Raw genomic sequence first — 17,437 nt, forward strand, 5'->3', positions numbered from 1 at the left:
GTCATTTAAAAATGTGTGCGACAGACAGTTGTGTTGTATGACTGAGTGTTAGTAGACATGTTTGGAATTTAATACATTTTGGGGAATATTTAAGGGGATATTTCAGCTTCAGTATGTTTCAGTTGCATATTTTAAGTTTGTGTCTTAATTGTCTTGTCCTCCATCATCATGCTGGTGTGATAGTTTGCATTGAATGGTTAAATTCATCATCTATGAAGATGCAGGCCAGAAAACGCGCTAGAGCTCCGAAGAATAGAGGAAATCTGAAAAGGAGAATTTTCTATGGGTTAACCACTAAGTACAAACCTTTTCACATGCATGTGAATATAAAATTATTCAGTACAGCCACTTTAATTTTCTATTTTACCAGCATTGGTAAATTAACGCGCGCTGCACTTCCTCACACCAATAAACACGCAGAACTGAAAAGCTCATTGTGCATATCAGCATCACCTCAAAACCAAAACATGGCACCATACAGATGGAAATTAGTGCAAATAAAGGTGTTGATGGCTTTTTTTTACAACCTTCAAAGCCAAAATGAAAATTTCAGCAGGCATACAGTGGCAGTGGCAGTCGTTCCAAGGAAAGCAGTGCTTTCCTTGCTTCACAGGCAGGGAGATCTCTGAAGGATTACACAGCCAGCTGTCAACGGGGGGTACAGAGCTCAGGCTTAAGGAACCAGAGGATTAGAGTACAAGGGCTTGGAGTCTCGTGTCCAACCCGAGATAAGACAACAACTCGGTACATCAACCACAGAGGAGGAATGCGTTCACACCCCCAGTGCCGAGTTGCAGGGTCACCCCGCCACTTTATTTACTCTGCAAGCTCCTTCATCACAAGTTGAGAGAACAGGAGAATAATGCATCACCTCTCTTTGTAAATATCTGCTCAAAGCAGCCATCAATGCGGTAAAGAGCAAGGAAGGGCCATGCACCTCTTGTCCTCAATAATTCCTTTATAGATGTCTTTAAATCATTAATGGTCACATCTCTGAACCGCTGATGAATGGCTTCAATTTAGAGGAAATCGTGAATTTAATTAATTAAAGTAATTAGAGGCGGTGCTCGTCCATACACACGGAGACCTTATGGCCCGAGGATCTCTGAAGGCTTTTGTGTTAATCATGGCAGGGATGTCAAATAAAAGACAAGGGAGCTTGAGGACAGTTGGAGGTGTGACAGTTGCGAGGCTCTGCTCTCTCTCGCAGCACAGCGAAGGGCCAAAAGAGCAGTTTGAGGGCTCATTACAAGCATAGAGAATGTAATGTCAACTCAAGGCCACAGCTCTTGAATTTACTACTCACCAGTCTAATATCCAGCTGTCATTGTTCCTGTCTAATTCAGGCAGGAGTTTAATTTTGAAAGGGAAAAGGTGTTTCTGTTTAGGAAAGGTTGATCCAGTTTATATATTTTTTTATATTTGGGGTCATGTTGATTTTACGTTTCATTGTGGGTTACAAAAGTACATTCAGTGGCCTCTTTATTAGGTACACCAGAACAATCTAACGCAGTCAAACACAACAGTCCTGTACTGGATTTCATGTTTATAACTGAGATCAAAGGTGATGTTGTGCGATTACAATTAGATTTATTGACCCTGAGGGATTTTTTCACAGCCAGTCACAGAAATATAGAGATATACACAAATCAACATATAGATACAGAAGTCACATAGCCACACAGATCGTCCCAGCTCAGTGTCAACAAGTGCTTCTGCTACTGAAGCAAGCACATTTACTCTAGTACTGAACTGAATTACACATTCGAGGTACTTGTACTTTATTTTACATTGTATTGTCATGTTACACCTATTATTGTCTAATCATCTCAGAGACAAATATTGGAATTTTTACTCTATTACATTTATCTGACATGTTTTATCGATATGGGTTTGCCAATCGCTGATGCCTACATATAATGTCAAAATCATGTTTTTCTGTTTGTTTTTTGCATCAGATAAAATACAGTTATTTCACAATAATAACAAATGAAACACAACATTGCTGAACTTAAATTAACACATATTCAACACTCCTATTATCTGCATTGTTTTCTCTTCAATATTTAGTTTAAGGTGATAACTCACAGCAGAGTAAGGGAAACATATACATCGTTTTTTTAAATGACAAATCTGACCAATGGTTTCCTTGTTGGGAGTTTAGCTGGCTGAAGGCTTGTGTCTGCAGACATTTTGGTGAGCGCAGGCATCAACTGATTATCTCAAAATGGCATCAATCGTCCGCCTGCTTAATTAGTGTGTCACTACACTGAAGGATGAAGAGATCCTTTATGTGTCGGAAAGATCATCCTACTTCTTAAGCTAAATAAACGCTGTGAAAAGCCCCTGGGATCAGCTGGATCGTCACAAAGCTGAAAACAGGGCTGTTTTTCTGACTCTGGGAAAAGTCAACCTTTTTCGAGGTACGTAGTTCTCACAGGACAGCCTTGCTTCAAAGATATAATGATCTTATAGAATATGATGCATTGCTGTAGATTAAACTGCCCAGCAGTATATAAAGGAGTTAAATGAGCACAACCTTAAAGATCTACAGCAGTAAAACACAACATATTAATGCAGCAGGAATATTAATCCAGAAGCATCATATATAATAGTAAAACAATGACAGGGAAGATTTTACTACACAATGGTAGAAATACTCCACTGTTCAGTACTTTTACGTGAGTAAAGGATTTCAGTACGACTTCCAATACTGGGTGTACTGGACTATATTATAGTGAGAGGTGTCTTAATTGGCTTGTCCTCCTTTTGTCATTGAACTGAACGTTATAGGCCTCATAAAAGTTGATTTTATGGCAGAACAGTTGTATTTGAGCGCATTAGATAGTACAGGCATACCTAATAAAGTGGCCACTGAGTGTACCTTGTATGTTAAAACACACATAGAAAACAGCAGGGAATTATTAACTTTATTTAAAAGTGCTGTAATTTGTTTACACTCTGCAAATAAAAACAAATTGACCTCTAAACAATAATCCCTTTTTATCTAAATTGTCTGGGAGCAGGTGTGAATGTGAATCAAAGAGTTTTGGTATCAAATGTTCTTTTTTTAATTCACATGCTTGTATTTCTGCATGCAGACGATGCAACGCAGTTTGTATTAATATAAAAGTTACATTCTGGGTCATATTCCTTGAATTTGCATTGTGCACTCAGAAAGGCATATTGTACTTGACAGTTGGATGCAGCAGCCTGTAAATGCAAGTGGCTGAAGAATACCTGCCTCCCATTCAGATTTAAGCATGCCACATTTATTTTCATTACTGGCAGATGACAGTTGCTCACCCAAGATGCGAAATTGATTAGGAAACCTGTTTTGTACACAGCTGCGGGTGGAATAAATACATAAAAAATGTGAAGATCAGATCCATCACGTCTATGAAGATTGACAAATATTGAAGGGACACAGACGGGGAAAAGTGAGTAGCAGATGACAGCCTTGTGGAGCAGAAAGAATCTATTCAAAAACATCTTCTCTTTTTTTACATCCAGCACAACCGGCTGGGATTACCTTTCATTCTGACAATATTGTTAGAACAGGATGTTTTGTTGGACAACCTGAAGAAAAAAAAAAAAAGCTGTGCTCTATCCGAGTCCATACTGAATGTAAATTTACAGCCTCGTCTGCAGAGCACTCTGTGACGTGATTTTAACTATCAACCTGTAATAGAGATTTAGACGTCGCCCGAGCTCTCTTTCATACAGTCATCCTTTGACCTTGGTGTTTTAAACTACCTGTAATATAACCTGTCATGACTAAGAGGTGATGATATAATCTAGGTGTCCTTCTACAACCGGCCTGGTGATAACTTCTCCAGCTTCTCCAGGCTCTTTTTTTTCAATTATATTGTTCACATCCAGGGCCTGGGCCTGTTAATTCTGTTTATGGTCAAAAATGGAGGACTCTAATCTTCAATTTCCATGATCACTTTCATTCTGTAAAAAGCCTGTGAAATACATCTCATGTTAGAAAGTGAGATCTTTATTAGGATGTTTTCTTCAGAGTAAAATAAAAACCAACTTGCAAGACAGCACTTTTTTGTCCGATGCTGCAATATAGGCTCAAAATACAGTATGTGCAGCTAGCCATTAAAGTGAAATATTCAAGCTGCTATTTATATGACCCAGGAAGGCTTGTTATTTTTTTTCTTTTGGAAGTTTATTTCAATGTCTACTGTTGATGATTTCACTGCCGCAGTGTGCAATAGGCGTCAGCCTTAAGACCAACACTGACGTACAGTCTAACAGCAAAACAATAGCCTGAACCACAGTGCTTGATTGTGATAATTTAAGAGATAATTGGCTTTTCCCCCTAATATAAGACTGATCTAAATTTAATGAGCTCAGTTGGAGCAACAAGGCTAATTTATACCATTATGCCCAACCTATTGAAATGGATTGGCAATGATTGTCGCTGATTGTTTTCTCTGTGAAATCTTCAAACGCCTCTCTGGCGTTACCTTCTAAGCAGTGGCTGTCAGCTCAAGTCACATCAACCATGTTCAGTCGGTATGTTTAAAAAGAAATCAATAAGGGATCATGTCTGATGTCTACTTCCCTGCTTCTGAAGAGAAGTGGGAGAGGACAATACTGTAGTGCACGCAGAAACAACAGTTGGCAGTTGTCAGCAGAGTTCACTGTTCAATTTAAAAGCAAATTTCCGTCTTGGCTCAAAGGAAGTTTGGGAATTCTGAGGTGCTATAGGGCGCTAAACAAAATTAGGTTATATATCTTGGCTTTTTTTACTTTGTACAATACAGTAAATGTTATATTTTCTGTTAGATTGTAATTTGGTAATGAGATTTATTTCCAGTCAATCAAACCTCAGCTGCTGTCATTAGCATTGTCCTGTTTCCTTGACAAAAAGCCATTGGAATTTTAAAAACCCATCGACTTTGAGACAAGGGAAAAGGAAGTGCAACTCATTTAAAGACTGGCCCTCTAGCCAGTGGACGTGGGCATTGTATATTACTAGTCAACACATAAAATATAATTTAAACATGTTAGTTGAACTTTATTAATTAATGGATGAATTTGTTTCTTTATCTTACAGCCAAAATCACCCACTGAAATCCACTTAATTTGATATTGAAGGTTTTCAAATTAAGATAAATGGTGTTGATTAAATTATAATTATTGTGCCAATAGGGCTTTTTGAGTTAAGGAGTTTTTAAATGGTTTGGTTTTCACCTTAATAAATTCATGCAGAAATTGAAAGACTTCTTGCTACCATACCAATTACCTTTATCTTCAACTAAGGTAGACCTATTAATAAAAGCTCAAGTTGGTAACTTTCTGCTAGAAATAAATTGCAGAAACTGTCACTATCCTGACAGAATAATAAGAGAGATGATCCGTGAAAAAGTTATGCATTTTAGACTCCATCTTTTGTTTCTGTTTGTTTCCAAAGCCCTCTCTGTGTGCTCTTAATGGCATATGCTAGTTTCCAAGGGTGCCCGAAGAAAAAGCAGAGGAGTGTCTGACGCTGTGTCAATGACTGCTCTGAACTGCGATCAAAGTGTGAAACTCGGTAACATTGATCAAATATGAATCAATATTCTGTCACTGTATTGCCTGTTTCTTGCATATTTTAGGTTACTGTTTAGCTGACAAAATGGGACCAAAACCGAGCCCCGCCCACCAACCGACAAAATAAAAAAATATTTTTGAAAACACTTTATACAAGAAATATGCAATACAATAACATAATTTTGATTCATTATTGATAGGTGCTGCATAGTTTCTAAGTTTGATCAAAGTTCATGAGCATTCATTGAAGCTGGGTCAGAGACTCTTCTGCTCTGATTGGTTGAGTGTCAGGCACAGTGGATGTAGCAGATGACCATAGGGGCAGACAGAGAAGGTTAGAGAGCAACATGACTTTTTCACAGATTCTCTGTCTCATTGTGATGTCAGGATATAGTGACTGTTTAAGATGTCAAGTGATTCTCTTTTATGCTGTATGTATTCCAAGCTCAGTTTAATTAATCCATATTCATCCAACTAAACCACAAGATCTGCCATGCACTTGTGTACCAGCAGAATAATTTGACATCCTAGACAAACTACACTTAAGATGTGTGCAACCAATCTGCTTTAATGGCTCTTAAGATTTTATTTTGTTTTCATAGTGTCATTTACCTCTCTGCAGACATTTTCTCCAGTCGCAGTTTCTGGACCAAAATATCAGGAACTGAATGCGTTACCATCTGTGCATATTAACAAAGATTTTAACAGGAGAGCGAAATAGTATGATTAAAGAAAAAGGGAATAAAAGAACGACAAAGTTTCCTTTCCAACTGTGCCTTTTTTGTAAAACTTTGTGTCATAACATTCTTTAATCTACAGAGTTTTATTGACCCTAATTAGTGCAAGACAAAGACACAATGTCCTTCTATGACAGTGCTGGAGGACAAGTTCAAACTATTTGACTCTTTTAAAAAAGTAAGCAGTTTTTGGATCTGTGTGATATGAGATATATAATAATTAGAGGGGGTGAAGTGCCTGTTTAGCAGAGCACAGATTGGTTGCAGAACCCGTTTGAATTAGAGTCAACGGATTGAAGTTACCGGAAAAGACGCTGTCGGATCTGCAGGAGGGAAATGGAAACAATTGAAATGAGCTCCAAAGGCTCAGAATTACACTTAAATCCTGCTGCAGCATCCCTGCAACTGATGGCAACAACCGAAAGTGTAATTTGTTTAGCAGCGTTAGAGGCCGAGAGCCAGTACACAGCACACGTCAGATCTACGGTGCTGCTGAAGTGCTTTAAACTCAGACATTTTGTATAAAAATGAAATTCAAAACAAAACTCAACACCAGCTCCAACAAAAGAAGGGACTAATGATAGTATTTACTGCCTCAGAAATCCCATTTTCAATGCTTTCTCTCCGTTTTTTTCTCTTTCAAGTGGAATTGGTCACACGCTCTGTTGATATGATGGCTGTTTCCACATTTAGCTCTGTTTGACTTGGCTTCTGCATGCTGCCTTGGAAACTAATGATGGGTTGTTTGCCGACAGGAACCATGGTAGTGCAAGTGGCAGCCACAGATGCAGATGATCCGACATATGGGAACAGTGCCAGGGTGGTCTACAGCATCATCCATGGACAGCCGTACTTCTCAGTGGAGCCCAAGACAGGTAGGTACAATGTGTCAGACAAAATTGCTGTGATATGATACACAGATTTAACCATACAGTGGGATTTACTGACAAAGGAAATGCTTTTATTTTACCATCAACAAATTAAAGCACTTTCAAAGAATGCAGCTGAAAAATTTAAACCACTATCATCACTTGGGGTAATAAAAATAACAGCAATCAGAAAATCATTTTTATTTTATCTTTTTAAGAACCTGAGAAGAAGGGCTCACAGAAACTGCAGGATAACATGTGAGGTAGTTTGTTGACTTGTGGGGCGTTTCATTCTGAGAAGTGCAGCGGCAGTCCTCGCTACATCTTCATAGCTGGCTCATTAGATACTGCCCTGCTGAGGCTCAGCTACTCCATGCAAAGCACTCTTGCAAGAAAACAGAAAAATATGGGCCATCCCATGAAATCAGGCTTCATCCTCTGATTTCGAGAGAAACTTCATCCACACATGCCAGAATTTTTATGAATGCACTTCTAATTCATGAACTGGTGAAAGCCACTGCAATGCAGGAAATTTATGTTGGTTTTTTTCACACTCTGGCGGACACAGAAATACGAGGGAAGCTCCACAACAAAATCTGACCTGTAAGGTTTACTGTAAACATTCAATAAGACTAACCACCGGAAGAAAACAGAGAATTCAAGGAAAATTATTATGTGTCACAAGAAAGGAAATTACTTCATACGGTGGTGGTATAATGGATGTGATGTCTGTGGAAGGAAATATTTCAGCACACAGAACTTTGTGTTGTTTTTCACAGAGACCTTCGACTAATGAAGCCTCCCGCTGAAGCTTTCATTAGGGAACATTTCCATGTTTTGGGGCGAACATTTACATGTTTTACACGCTCTAAATGAAAAAGTTCCTCATGGATACTCTTTAAGCTCCGACAGTTCCTCTGGGACTTCTCTGAGGATGTAAATCTTTGATTTTAAGTGATTCCTCATTGCTGCTTAGAAGCTCAGACTTCTGTGGGCTAATTAATGTATTAAAAAGCTGCGATCACCTTCCCCGAGATGAGTTTGGAAGTTGTGAATATTTTTTTGCTTCAATGTTTTTCTTGGTTCCTTTCTGCAATTAATTCAGCTTCTCCATGGGTGTTTGTAAATCTGGTGTTTTTTTTGCAGCCATCATTTAAGACCAAAAATAGCTGGTGAATGATTCAGTCCAACTTTTTCCAAAGACAGACCATATCAGTCCAGATGGCTATTTTACAATTCATGTTCATGTTTACTTTGTAAAAAACAAGCAATTCAATTGATATAGAGTAGTTTAGATGAAAAAAAGTTGTTCCTCAAATGACCATATTGTCAAGAAGATAAGACGGCCCTCCTTTTTTAAGAATCATTTTCGGAAAAATACTTTTTGAAGACCAAATCTTGTTAAACAAAAAGTATTTTCTGTCAATCCTATGATTTCAAACCCACTGTTCCAATGACCAAAACAAAATAAGTCTTTCTTTGAAACCAGAAAATGTCCTCTTTAGGAACCCATTATACAAACAAAAGAATCCGTCAGTTTCAAAACAACCATTGGTCAACAAAAACAAAACCAAGGAGACAATCCCAGCTGACATCTGGCGTGTGGCGGGGTTCCCCCTGGACAGGAAGCCAGTCTATCGCAGGGTACATAGAGACAGACAGAGACAGACAACCATTCACACCTACATTCACACCTACGGGCAATTTAGAGTCACCGATTAACCTAACACATGCATGTCTTTGGACTGTGGGAGGAAGCTGGAGAACCTGGAGAAAATCCACGCACATGCAAACTCCACACAGAAGGGCCCCAGCCCAGATTCAAACGACAGTGCTAACCACCACACCACCGTGCCGCCCTTGTTGTGTACCTGGTGCTTGTGTGTTTTACTTCATATACCATTAACATATATTGTCTTTATCTCAATTTCAAACAATAGAGATAACATGTATGTTTAATAATTCAAGCAGTCTCTACTAGAACACAGTTAACAATGTAAGTGTGATTCGTTTTTGTGGACGTGGTGGAGGTGGACCCATGACAGAGGATAAAGAAAGGGGGACAGTAAGAGTAAACAGCTTAGTTTATAATAATGTAACATTATATTTGTGTGTGTGTGTGAGTGTGTGTGCATGTCTGTGTGTCTCTGACTGTGTATGCTGGTCAAACTGACCCGAAGACTACATGAAGGATGTAAATGTGTGGGGAATAGTAGTATGTGTCCTCTATTATTATTTTTTTGTTTGTACATGTTTATCGCATAAAATAATGTACACTTTTACATTTTTCCAAAACTTGAAATGGGTAAATTGACCCAAATACCATGCAAGGGTTACCAGCTGCCAGTTGGGTCTGGAAATGGCGCTGACAAGGGCAGATTAAAGATAAAGAAAAAGAAAATAAGTAACCGCTGTAAGATTGTCACCATACTGTTTTTTGCTGCGCATTTGACATGGAACGTGACACACCAGAAGAAAAAAAGCAGCTCAGACGATAGCGGCTCCAAATGTGTCCTTGAGCAAAACACTGGAGCCCAACTTTCCACCAGTGTGTGAAAAAAGGTGTCCTCCAAGAGTCTCTTAGCTGTAAGAATGGAAAGTGGCTTTAAGCGTAAAATCTCACAGAAAAATCCCACTTTGGTACTCTTTCTGTAGGACAGCGGCTGGTATATCAACCTGTCAAACAACAGGAAGACACACACACACCTAAATGTGCACCCAGACACAGCCCTTGGGCCCCTGCCAGCACCTTGACTTTCTGCCACCCATCTCTTCCTGACCACGACTGATTATACTTTGCTCTCTTTGCGTCCACGTAGATGGTGATTGGATCTTGTGGTTATGAGATGCAATATTGGTGTCACAATTGATGAGCATGGATAGCTGCCGTAAGGGTGTGACTCCATGTGGGACTTGGTGCAGGGAAGCATAAAGACATGATGTTTGACAAGAGTAACCTTAAAAACAACCAGGTGTAAAAAAAAATAAACCGCGGCTTATAGAACAGATGCTTGTGTGTCGAGGGAGAAATCCTGCAGACTTTTCTAGCAGCATCGTTACTGTCTCAAAGTCTCTGTTGGTTTGTGGGAGTTTCTTTGATAGATTTCTTTCAAGATTATTTTCCCCTATATTGCTCCTTGAAAACACAACTGTAATTGAGAGAAATATTAGGGAGTGTTCACCCGGTTAGTTTTGTCTTCATCTTAATTTTGTTACCTTTCAAGAAGACCTACCTTGGGGAAATAAAAATGTATGCGACTAAAAAATGCTCTGTTGGTTTCCTGTAAAAAACGATCCTGTTGTGTCACCAACTTTTAACTCTGTAGCCCCTTTTTCAAACTTTTGTATTTATTTGTCTATTTGTGGTGTGCTTATTTTATAATTTCTGAAAAATCACAGCACTTACAAAGTGTCAAATCTAATTAAATTACTCACTTCTTGCTTTCTGCTACATCTTAATTTAGGATAAATTAAAATGATCACCATGAGGAACTAAAAAGGGACCTCATTTATCATGTTGTGTCCAAGCAGTAATTCTAATACAGGGAATGCTGCCTCTGGCTCTTCAATGATCTTTAACAAAGTTTGAGACAGCACTTTAACCCACCAACAAGTGTCGAGCGAGACTTCATGACACCAATACCAATTAGAGCAAGAGCAGACATTTATTTAAGTGATGTTGAAACAGCAAGTCTGCCCCATAAAGTCCCCATTACTCTCATATCATGTTTTTCTTAGAGCCATTTAGCTCAATGACCAGAGCTCATACTTTCACAGCCTCAGCTGCTGACGTGTTTTTCATTAAGCTAAGTGGATTCTTTAATCTCAGAGGTTGATATTTCAAAAAGCTCTAATGGGTGACGATTGCCAACAGTGAGTGGCCTATGTTCCCCTACAGTACATTGTGAAGTTAACCAAAGTTAACTTCTGCTACATGCAATTGTGCACACTGTATGTACCGGATGAGATGTCATGCAGAGATGTCATCAAATGTCAGTCTGCCTACATTCTGTTTTCTATTGAGCTGTCAGTATGTTTAAAGCGTCTGTCATTGCATCTTCACATCTAAAGAGTGACAGAGCATTTGTTTGTGTCTTTACACAATTTTACTTCTTCAGATTTTCCATCTCATAATAATTTAGAAATGCCAATTACAACAACATAAAATGTGCTTGTACAGTAGTTGACTTTTTATTTTGTATTCCTATCTACATACATTTTAGAACATTGCAGGAAGAAGTTGCTGCGTTGTGAACTGCCTTAGCTCAGCTTGACTCAAGCCAGGCCGATTGTGACGCCTGTGACTCAGCTTTTCAAGTCTCTAGGTTTTGGAATGTAAGGCAGGTCACCTGTTATAATAATCAATGAGCTTGTAGTGAGCTCAGCTGGTCAAGTCAGTCACAAACTGTAAGTTGGTCAAAATGGCAGAGTTTTGGACGGAGGCTCAACAAGCATGTGTGCACTCGGGGTCAATTGAGCTAGAGAGTAAATGAAGAGAGGGAGCGGTGTTTACTAGAACAAAGCCATTCATTCTCCCAGTTTTATCACTATTAGAAATGCAACTTGTCAATTATCTCACCATCTCTATCCTGATTCTTATTTTAAGACGTTACAAATTATATCCAGCTAAAAGTTTAAAAATACTACACCAAGCTGTTGCTATAGAGACCATACAGTATCTTGTAACATCGGTGTAAATTGCAAGGTTTTGAGAATGTGGCAGACCAGCGCATTTCAAGCAGTTTCAATTTTCAACTTGTCTCATAGCAAATCTTTGGTATAAACTGGGCTTAACAGTAGGTCAAGTAGAGAAGGGTCATGAAGTGTACTTAGTAATGTCACCAAAATTACCATTAGTTAGCATTAACTACCATAAGCTAAGGTTCTTACCACACCAAGTTGACCTGTTGCAAAAGAAAAAAAAAAACACCTATGTGTATTGAATTGACTCTTTTATATGAGAAGTCTTTTGATATTTTTTTCTTATAACATAGTCTTGCTTTAAATGTCCCCTACAGGTGTTAAATATTGTGTCTGGCCTTTGTATTGGCTTGAAAGGGACCACATTGCTTGTGTTAACTGTTAGTTTTTAACATATTGTCAATACCATGTATCTTATAGAATACACTCTGGGGGTGAGACGAGCTGTCTTGACAGCAGAGCAGGATTGAGTGTTGTGGGATGAGTGTTGTGCTTCTGTCTTTGCAAGTTACTAATTAGTCCCATTTGCAGCACACGCCTGGCCCATAGCAGAGGGTGACTTTGACAAAGTGCTGTTCTGAAATACACTCTAAGCTTCACATTGCAATACTGCACTAGCGATTAAGTGGCAGAGGGCTAATGGTCGGGGGGGAGGGGGGGGGCTGTGCTTGTGTGACCCGATGTTAGGTGGGTAGCATCCTGGCTCTCTTTCGTCTAACAAGTCTCTTTACCCTGGTTCTTAATCCCAAATTGAATCTACAAGGTGCCCTTGGGAAAATGTACTTAATCCTGAATAGCTCCAATAACTACCAAGCAATACATAATGTCGGCAAAATACATAAGTTGCTGCGCCTAAAGGTGCTCAGTTAAGACAGTATTTTGTAATATATATTGATTGATAGCTTCAAGTTTAGCTTGAAGGTGAAGCTGAAATGTTGCTAGGGACTGCGTTCTAATTGATGGCAGGCTCAAGGAGGTTTGAACAGCTGCCGCCAGCTCCATACACCTTGGCGATATGGCAAGTCCTTTAGAGACAATTATCCACGCACATTAACACTGCTAATCATGCATACATGCTCACAAGCCTCAATGGCTGAATAACAAGAGAAGAATTTTGTTAGTAGAAAATGCCAGGTGCCTGTATGAGAGGATTAATTACACTCAGAAGGCAGTATTTAAGATGTGACACGGCTTGCCTCTCAGAGTGACACAAGTATGACATCTGAATATGACAGGCACTCAGGTGGACGGACCAAGCTTTGTCTTCTTCTCAGCCTGGGAGTCTAATTAAACTGAAAAAGCTCAGATAAAGGAAGAGGCCAGGTTCTGTCCTTTTGTAATCATCACATGGAATTTGGACGCAGAGGTCAGGTGGAGACATGTTTGTTGTGATCGGCCTGGGATTAAGATATTAGAGTGGCCTTTTAAAATACCTTGTTTGATTTTCTTTACCCTTTCCTTTAAAAGTGTGTGTTGTTGTGGCTCCATATGAGATTCTAGTGGTGGTTGCTGCACTAAAAACAAGAACATTACAGCTGAAGGCTAGATATAAATCTGGCTGCCTGCTGTAATATAGAAAAGGAGATGCAACATGGTTGTGTGCATATATGAACACACTTCCTTTCATTTCATTGTGACATTACAAATGAGTGTTCACTAACATGTTTCTATGGGTCATTTTGTGTTGTGACCCTTTCACCACCATACTGACCCATGATTGGAGCATGATGCTCGAATGTCACTCTGTAATAAACTACCTGGGTTGGAGGTTTTATTCCCTGTTTGTATGGCCTTTTTTTGTGTTATGGGATCTATCCTTTCTAAGTGGAACGCCTGAGGGTTCAGCAAATCACATACTGCACCCTTCATGTTTAAGTGTTCATCACCTTCATCAGTACCTCTCATAGCTGCACGCAGAGCCAGAGGGTTTCACCAAAGTCTGCACTTTTATTTCCTCTTCCCAAGACAAATGTCAAGTATCTGGGCTTTAGCAGGGAGCATGGCCCAACCGTCTGCCGCCAGTAGTGTGGAGACAGCTAGATAAATGCATGGCTACAATGCGTCTGGCTTGCACCGGAGGCAAGGAGTCACTGCGCAAAGCGAGCCCGTGCCGTGATAGCGACAGAAGGATTTTAATCATCCCTTCTCCCCAGGAATGACACCAGCGCCGCACGGGGTAACAGAGATAGAGAGGAAGGGGACTGGCACCCAGCAGACAAACAACAGTCTAGCAACATCGGCGTGTGGATTAGCAGTGTCGCTCGGTGAGAAGTATGTGTGCTTCTGGCCAGGCGGCAGGAGAAACATGTCTCTGTTTTTTCCTTTTTTTTGCTTGCTGGAATCAGGATTCATGGCATCATTAACCACAGCCAATATCTCTCAGGCTCCAACACACCACGCTGATATTAAACAAGTATATCAATTGTGTGTGAAGCCTATTTGTTGTTTTGTTCCATTGTATCACTGCTGGCTGCATGAGGTTAACATTTTTTCTAGTTTAATTCACCTTTTAGGAGCCCTCCATTGTAGCTGTTACTATAATCCAACCTTTATCCAGTTTCCTCCTCAGCTATGCTTCTCCTAGATGTTTAAAGATATCTCTTTTAAGTCTAGACATGCATTCTTTGTCCCTATGGTGATGTTGTATGGAGAGGAGAAAAGAAAAGTTTTGTTCTTTTTGAGTCTAGCTGGCATTATGGGAGCCTTGCTGGATTGTAGGCTTGGAAGTAACCTTTTCTGATGCAACTCAAGTAAACAGGGTTTACAGGTGTTGCTGCAGCAAGCACCATAGCATTGGTGGTGCTCTTTAATTGGCTATGAGTTAACACTAAAAAAAGCAACAGAGAAGTGATGAAAGGATGGATGGAGGATGGATGCAAGGGATAAACAGAGCAGATATGTGAATATCCACAGCACTGACATAGATGCCTAAGATTGTTCAGCATAAAAGCATTAAAAAAAAAAATCAGATGATATGTTTTTGACTTTGTTGCTGCTGTGAGACAATGTCCCACTGTTCATTATTTGATGCAGGACTGAAATGGCATGTTTTTGCTGGGCAACAGCAAAATATTATTGCTTTATTGACCAACGTCGTCCCATTGTAGGCCCACTGGCAGGGACTTTGGAGAAAAGAAAGTGGACAGTTCACTATAATTTAGCTAACTGAGCCATTTACTTCAGAGCAGCCAATAACAGTTTTCAGCTGGAGGGACTGTAATGACATAAATAAAGGATGGCAGAGAGAAAAAATTAAACACTTAATGGAATTGTTTATTTTCAAGTACACCCACGGTCGACGGTAAAAAAAACATCTTCATTTTTCTCTTGAACCCATTTTGACCCACTTTTCTTGATTTGTTTGTCCTTCCTAGTATGTTCCTGGATTGAGCTTAATTGCCAATACTGTCTGTCTGTGTGTGTGTGTGTGTGTGTGTGTGTGTGTGTGTGTGTGTGTGTGTGTGTGTGTGTGTGTGTGTGTGTGTGTGTGTGTGTGTGTGTGTGTGTGTGTGAGCGAGCGAGCGAGCAAGAGAGAGAAAGAGAGAGAGAGATGGCCTTTTACTGTTCTATACTATTGACAGATTTGCGCTGTTAAATCAAGAATGAGTTAGATTAGGTATGCTATAAAAACATCAAATAACTAATTGACACCAAACTTATCGGAAAAATAACAGTTGAGCAAAGATCAGCATGTTAAGAACTACCTAAAATGACAGAAAACATCTTTGGGAAAAATGTATTTGAGGTGTATTTAGATTTTTTTTAGATTGATCCATGTCCTATCAGCTAACATTCATCCAGCCACTCGGGGGCGATATATGTGTTTTGGCTTTACTTTTGGGGAGCAGTCCATCTGTCCATCTTTATAAACACACAAACCTAATATACATGGTGCTAGAGAACTAGCAGACCTTAATGATGCTAGTGATGGCCGTTTATCAGAACGCTGTTTTTGTGCAGAATGCATTCTTTGTGATTCCCTATCGAAAAACAACAGTGTGATTGTGATTCCACAATAAATGTTATAATCACATAAATACTGTTTTTCTTCCTCAAGAGATTGGACTCCAATTACCTGTCAAATTCCTCAGTAATTTAAAGGATTATGAGAAATTCTTCAGGTGCCAACTCACAAGAGCTCTGCTTTGATCTGCTTCACCAGGCTGTGAATGGGTAAAGCGAATAAGAATGATTCATTTATTCAGCAACTGTGTGCTGTGGCTTTGTGTGTTTCCTAATGAGTAATCTTCCATGTTCGGTATGAATCTTTAATAAGTGCCATTTAATGAATGAAACGCATTGTGTGGTAAGTCATTAACTTTGGAAGCAACAGTGATTGCTTTTGAGGGATTAGGACATTTTTTTCTTTGCATTTAAATGCGTGGCGTTTTTCAACTTTTGTGGTTCATAGATAAAGTTGAGATAAGAATATACCATTAATGAAAAGATTTCTCTACAAGAGTTTTAGTATATTGTGCATGCATACCACATCTTGCATTTCATAGCAGCTCAGGTGCAGATGCCAGACATTAAATGCCAGTGTTGTCACATCTCTGATACTTTTCTGATGACAGATCAATCATGACAGGATAACAGACAGCTAATGCCTCCCATGGTAGCTCAAATGTCCCCTTGCATGTGCTCACTTTTCTGACAGTGTCTTAACATTAACCTCATCATATGTCAGACAACTAAACTGTTTGGAGTGACAGCACATTTAAGGGCATGGAAGAGACCTTATTCATGCACTGTTGTGTAAACAAACTACCAGTCATGATGGCCATCCACCCAATTACCTCAAGTTCTGTATTGGAATCGCTACTTGAAGGGTTGATGTGAACATCTTCTCCCAGTCTGAATTCATATTTTTAGAACCTTCATTTTTACATGAATAGAGCCCTCTGGTACTTAGTGGTCTACTACGAGGGAAGGAACTACATGCTAATCAAAATAATAATTTCCCAGTGAACTGGAGGCATTAAAGCTCTGTGGTAAAGTACATTTCTGTCCACAGTCAAACTTCTTGAAGGGAAAAGAACTATCAAAATACATATGGAAATCACCAAAAAAAAATACAATTTGAAATTTGATTTGAAAAATTTCAAAAGATATGTCCAAAAACTAGAGTAGACTACTCAGCTACAGTATATTTAATAAATGTTTCAAATAATTAGCTAAATAGATGAATGTTTAAAAAAGATAACTTAAACTATCCTAAATAAATGGTTAATATTAGTAGTGAAATGATAAACAGTTGAAATAGTTAGCTACAAGTAATGTTTGGTCTCACCACTTCAAATACAGTAGCCAGCTGAAATTAATGAACAAACAGTTGAAATAGTTAGCTAAAAATAATGAATAGCCTAAACACTTCAAAAAGCTAGCTGAAATTGGGAGCTTACTTATGTTCCCCGGGTTCTATGTTGCCTGTTTTTCTTAAAAAGGGTCCTATGTGCGTGGAACATAGGACCTGTGAACATAGGAACCAAACATAGGACCCCGGAACATAGGGATGACCCCCTGAAATTGATGAATAAACGGTGGAAATAATTAGCTAAACGTAACCGATAAACAGATAAA

At 39.1% G+C, this 17,437-nt stretch overlaps 1 protein-coding gene across 1 annotated transcript in view; it reads left to right on the plus strand.

Annotated features, from left to right (window-relative positions):
* LOC310963475 (cadherin-7-like) overlaps nt 1–17,437 on the plus strand; it is a gene marked incomplete at both ends in the record, with an annotated part of 97,448 nt that overhangs the window by 44,207 nt on the left and 35,804 nt on the right. Inside the window, one exon of the mRNA XM_083936327.1 lies at nt 7,043–7,162. Within this exon, the coding sequence (XP_083792453.1) occupies nt 7,043–7,162 (120 nt within the window). The remainder of the gene's footprint in view (nt 1–7,042; nt 7,163–17,437) is intronic.

Source organism: Echiichthys vipera (genome assembly GCF_963691815.1).
Source record: "Echiichthys vipera genome assembly, chromosome: 21".
In the NCBI taxonomy this organism is placed as follows: domain Eukaryota; kingdom Metazoa; phylum Chordata; class Actinopteri; order Perciformes; family Trachinidae; genus Echiichthys; species Echiichthys vipera.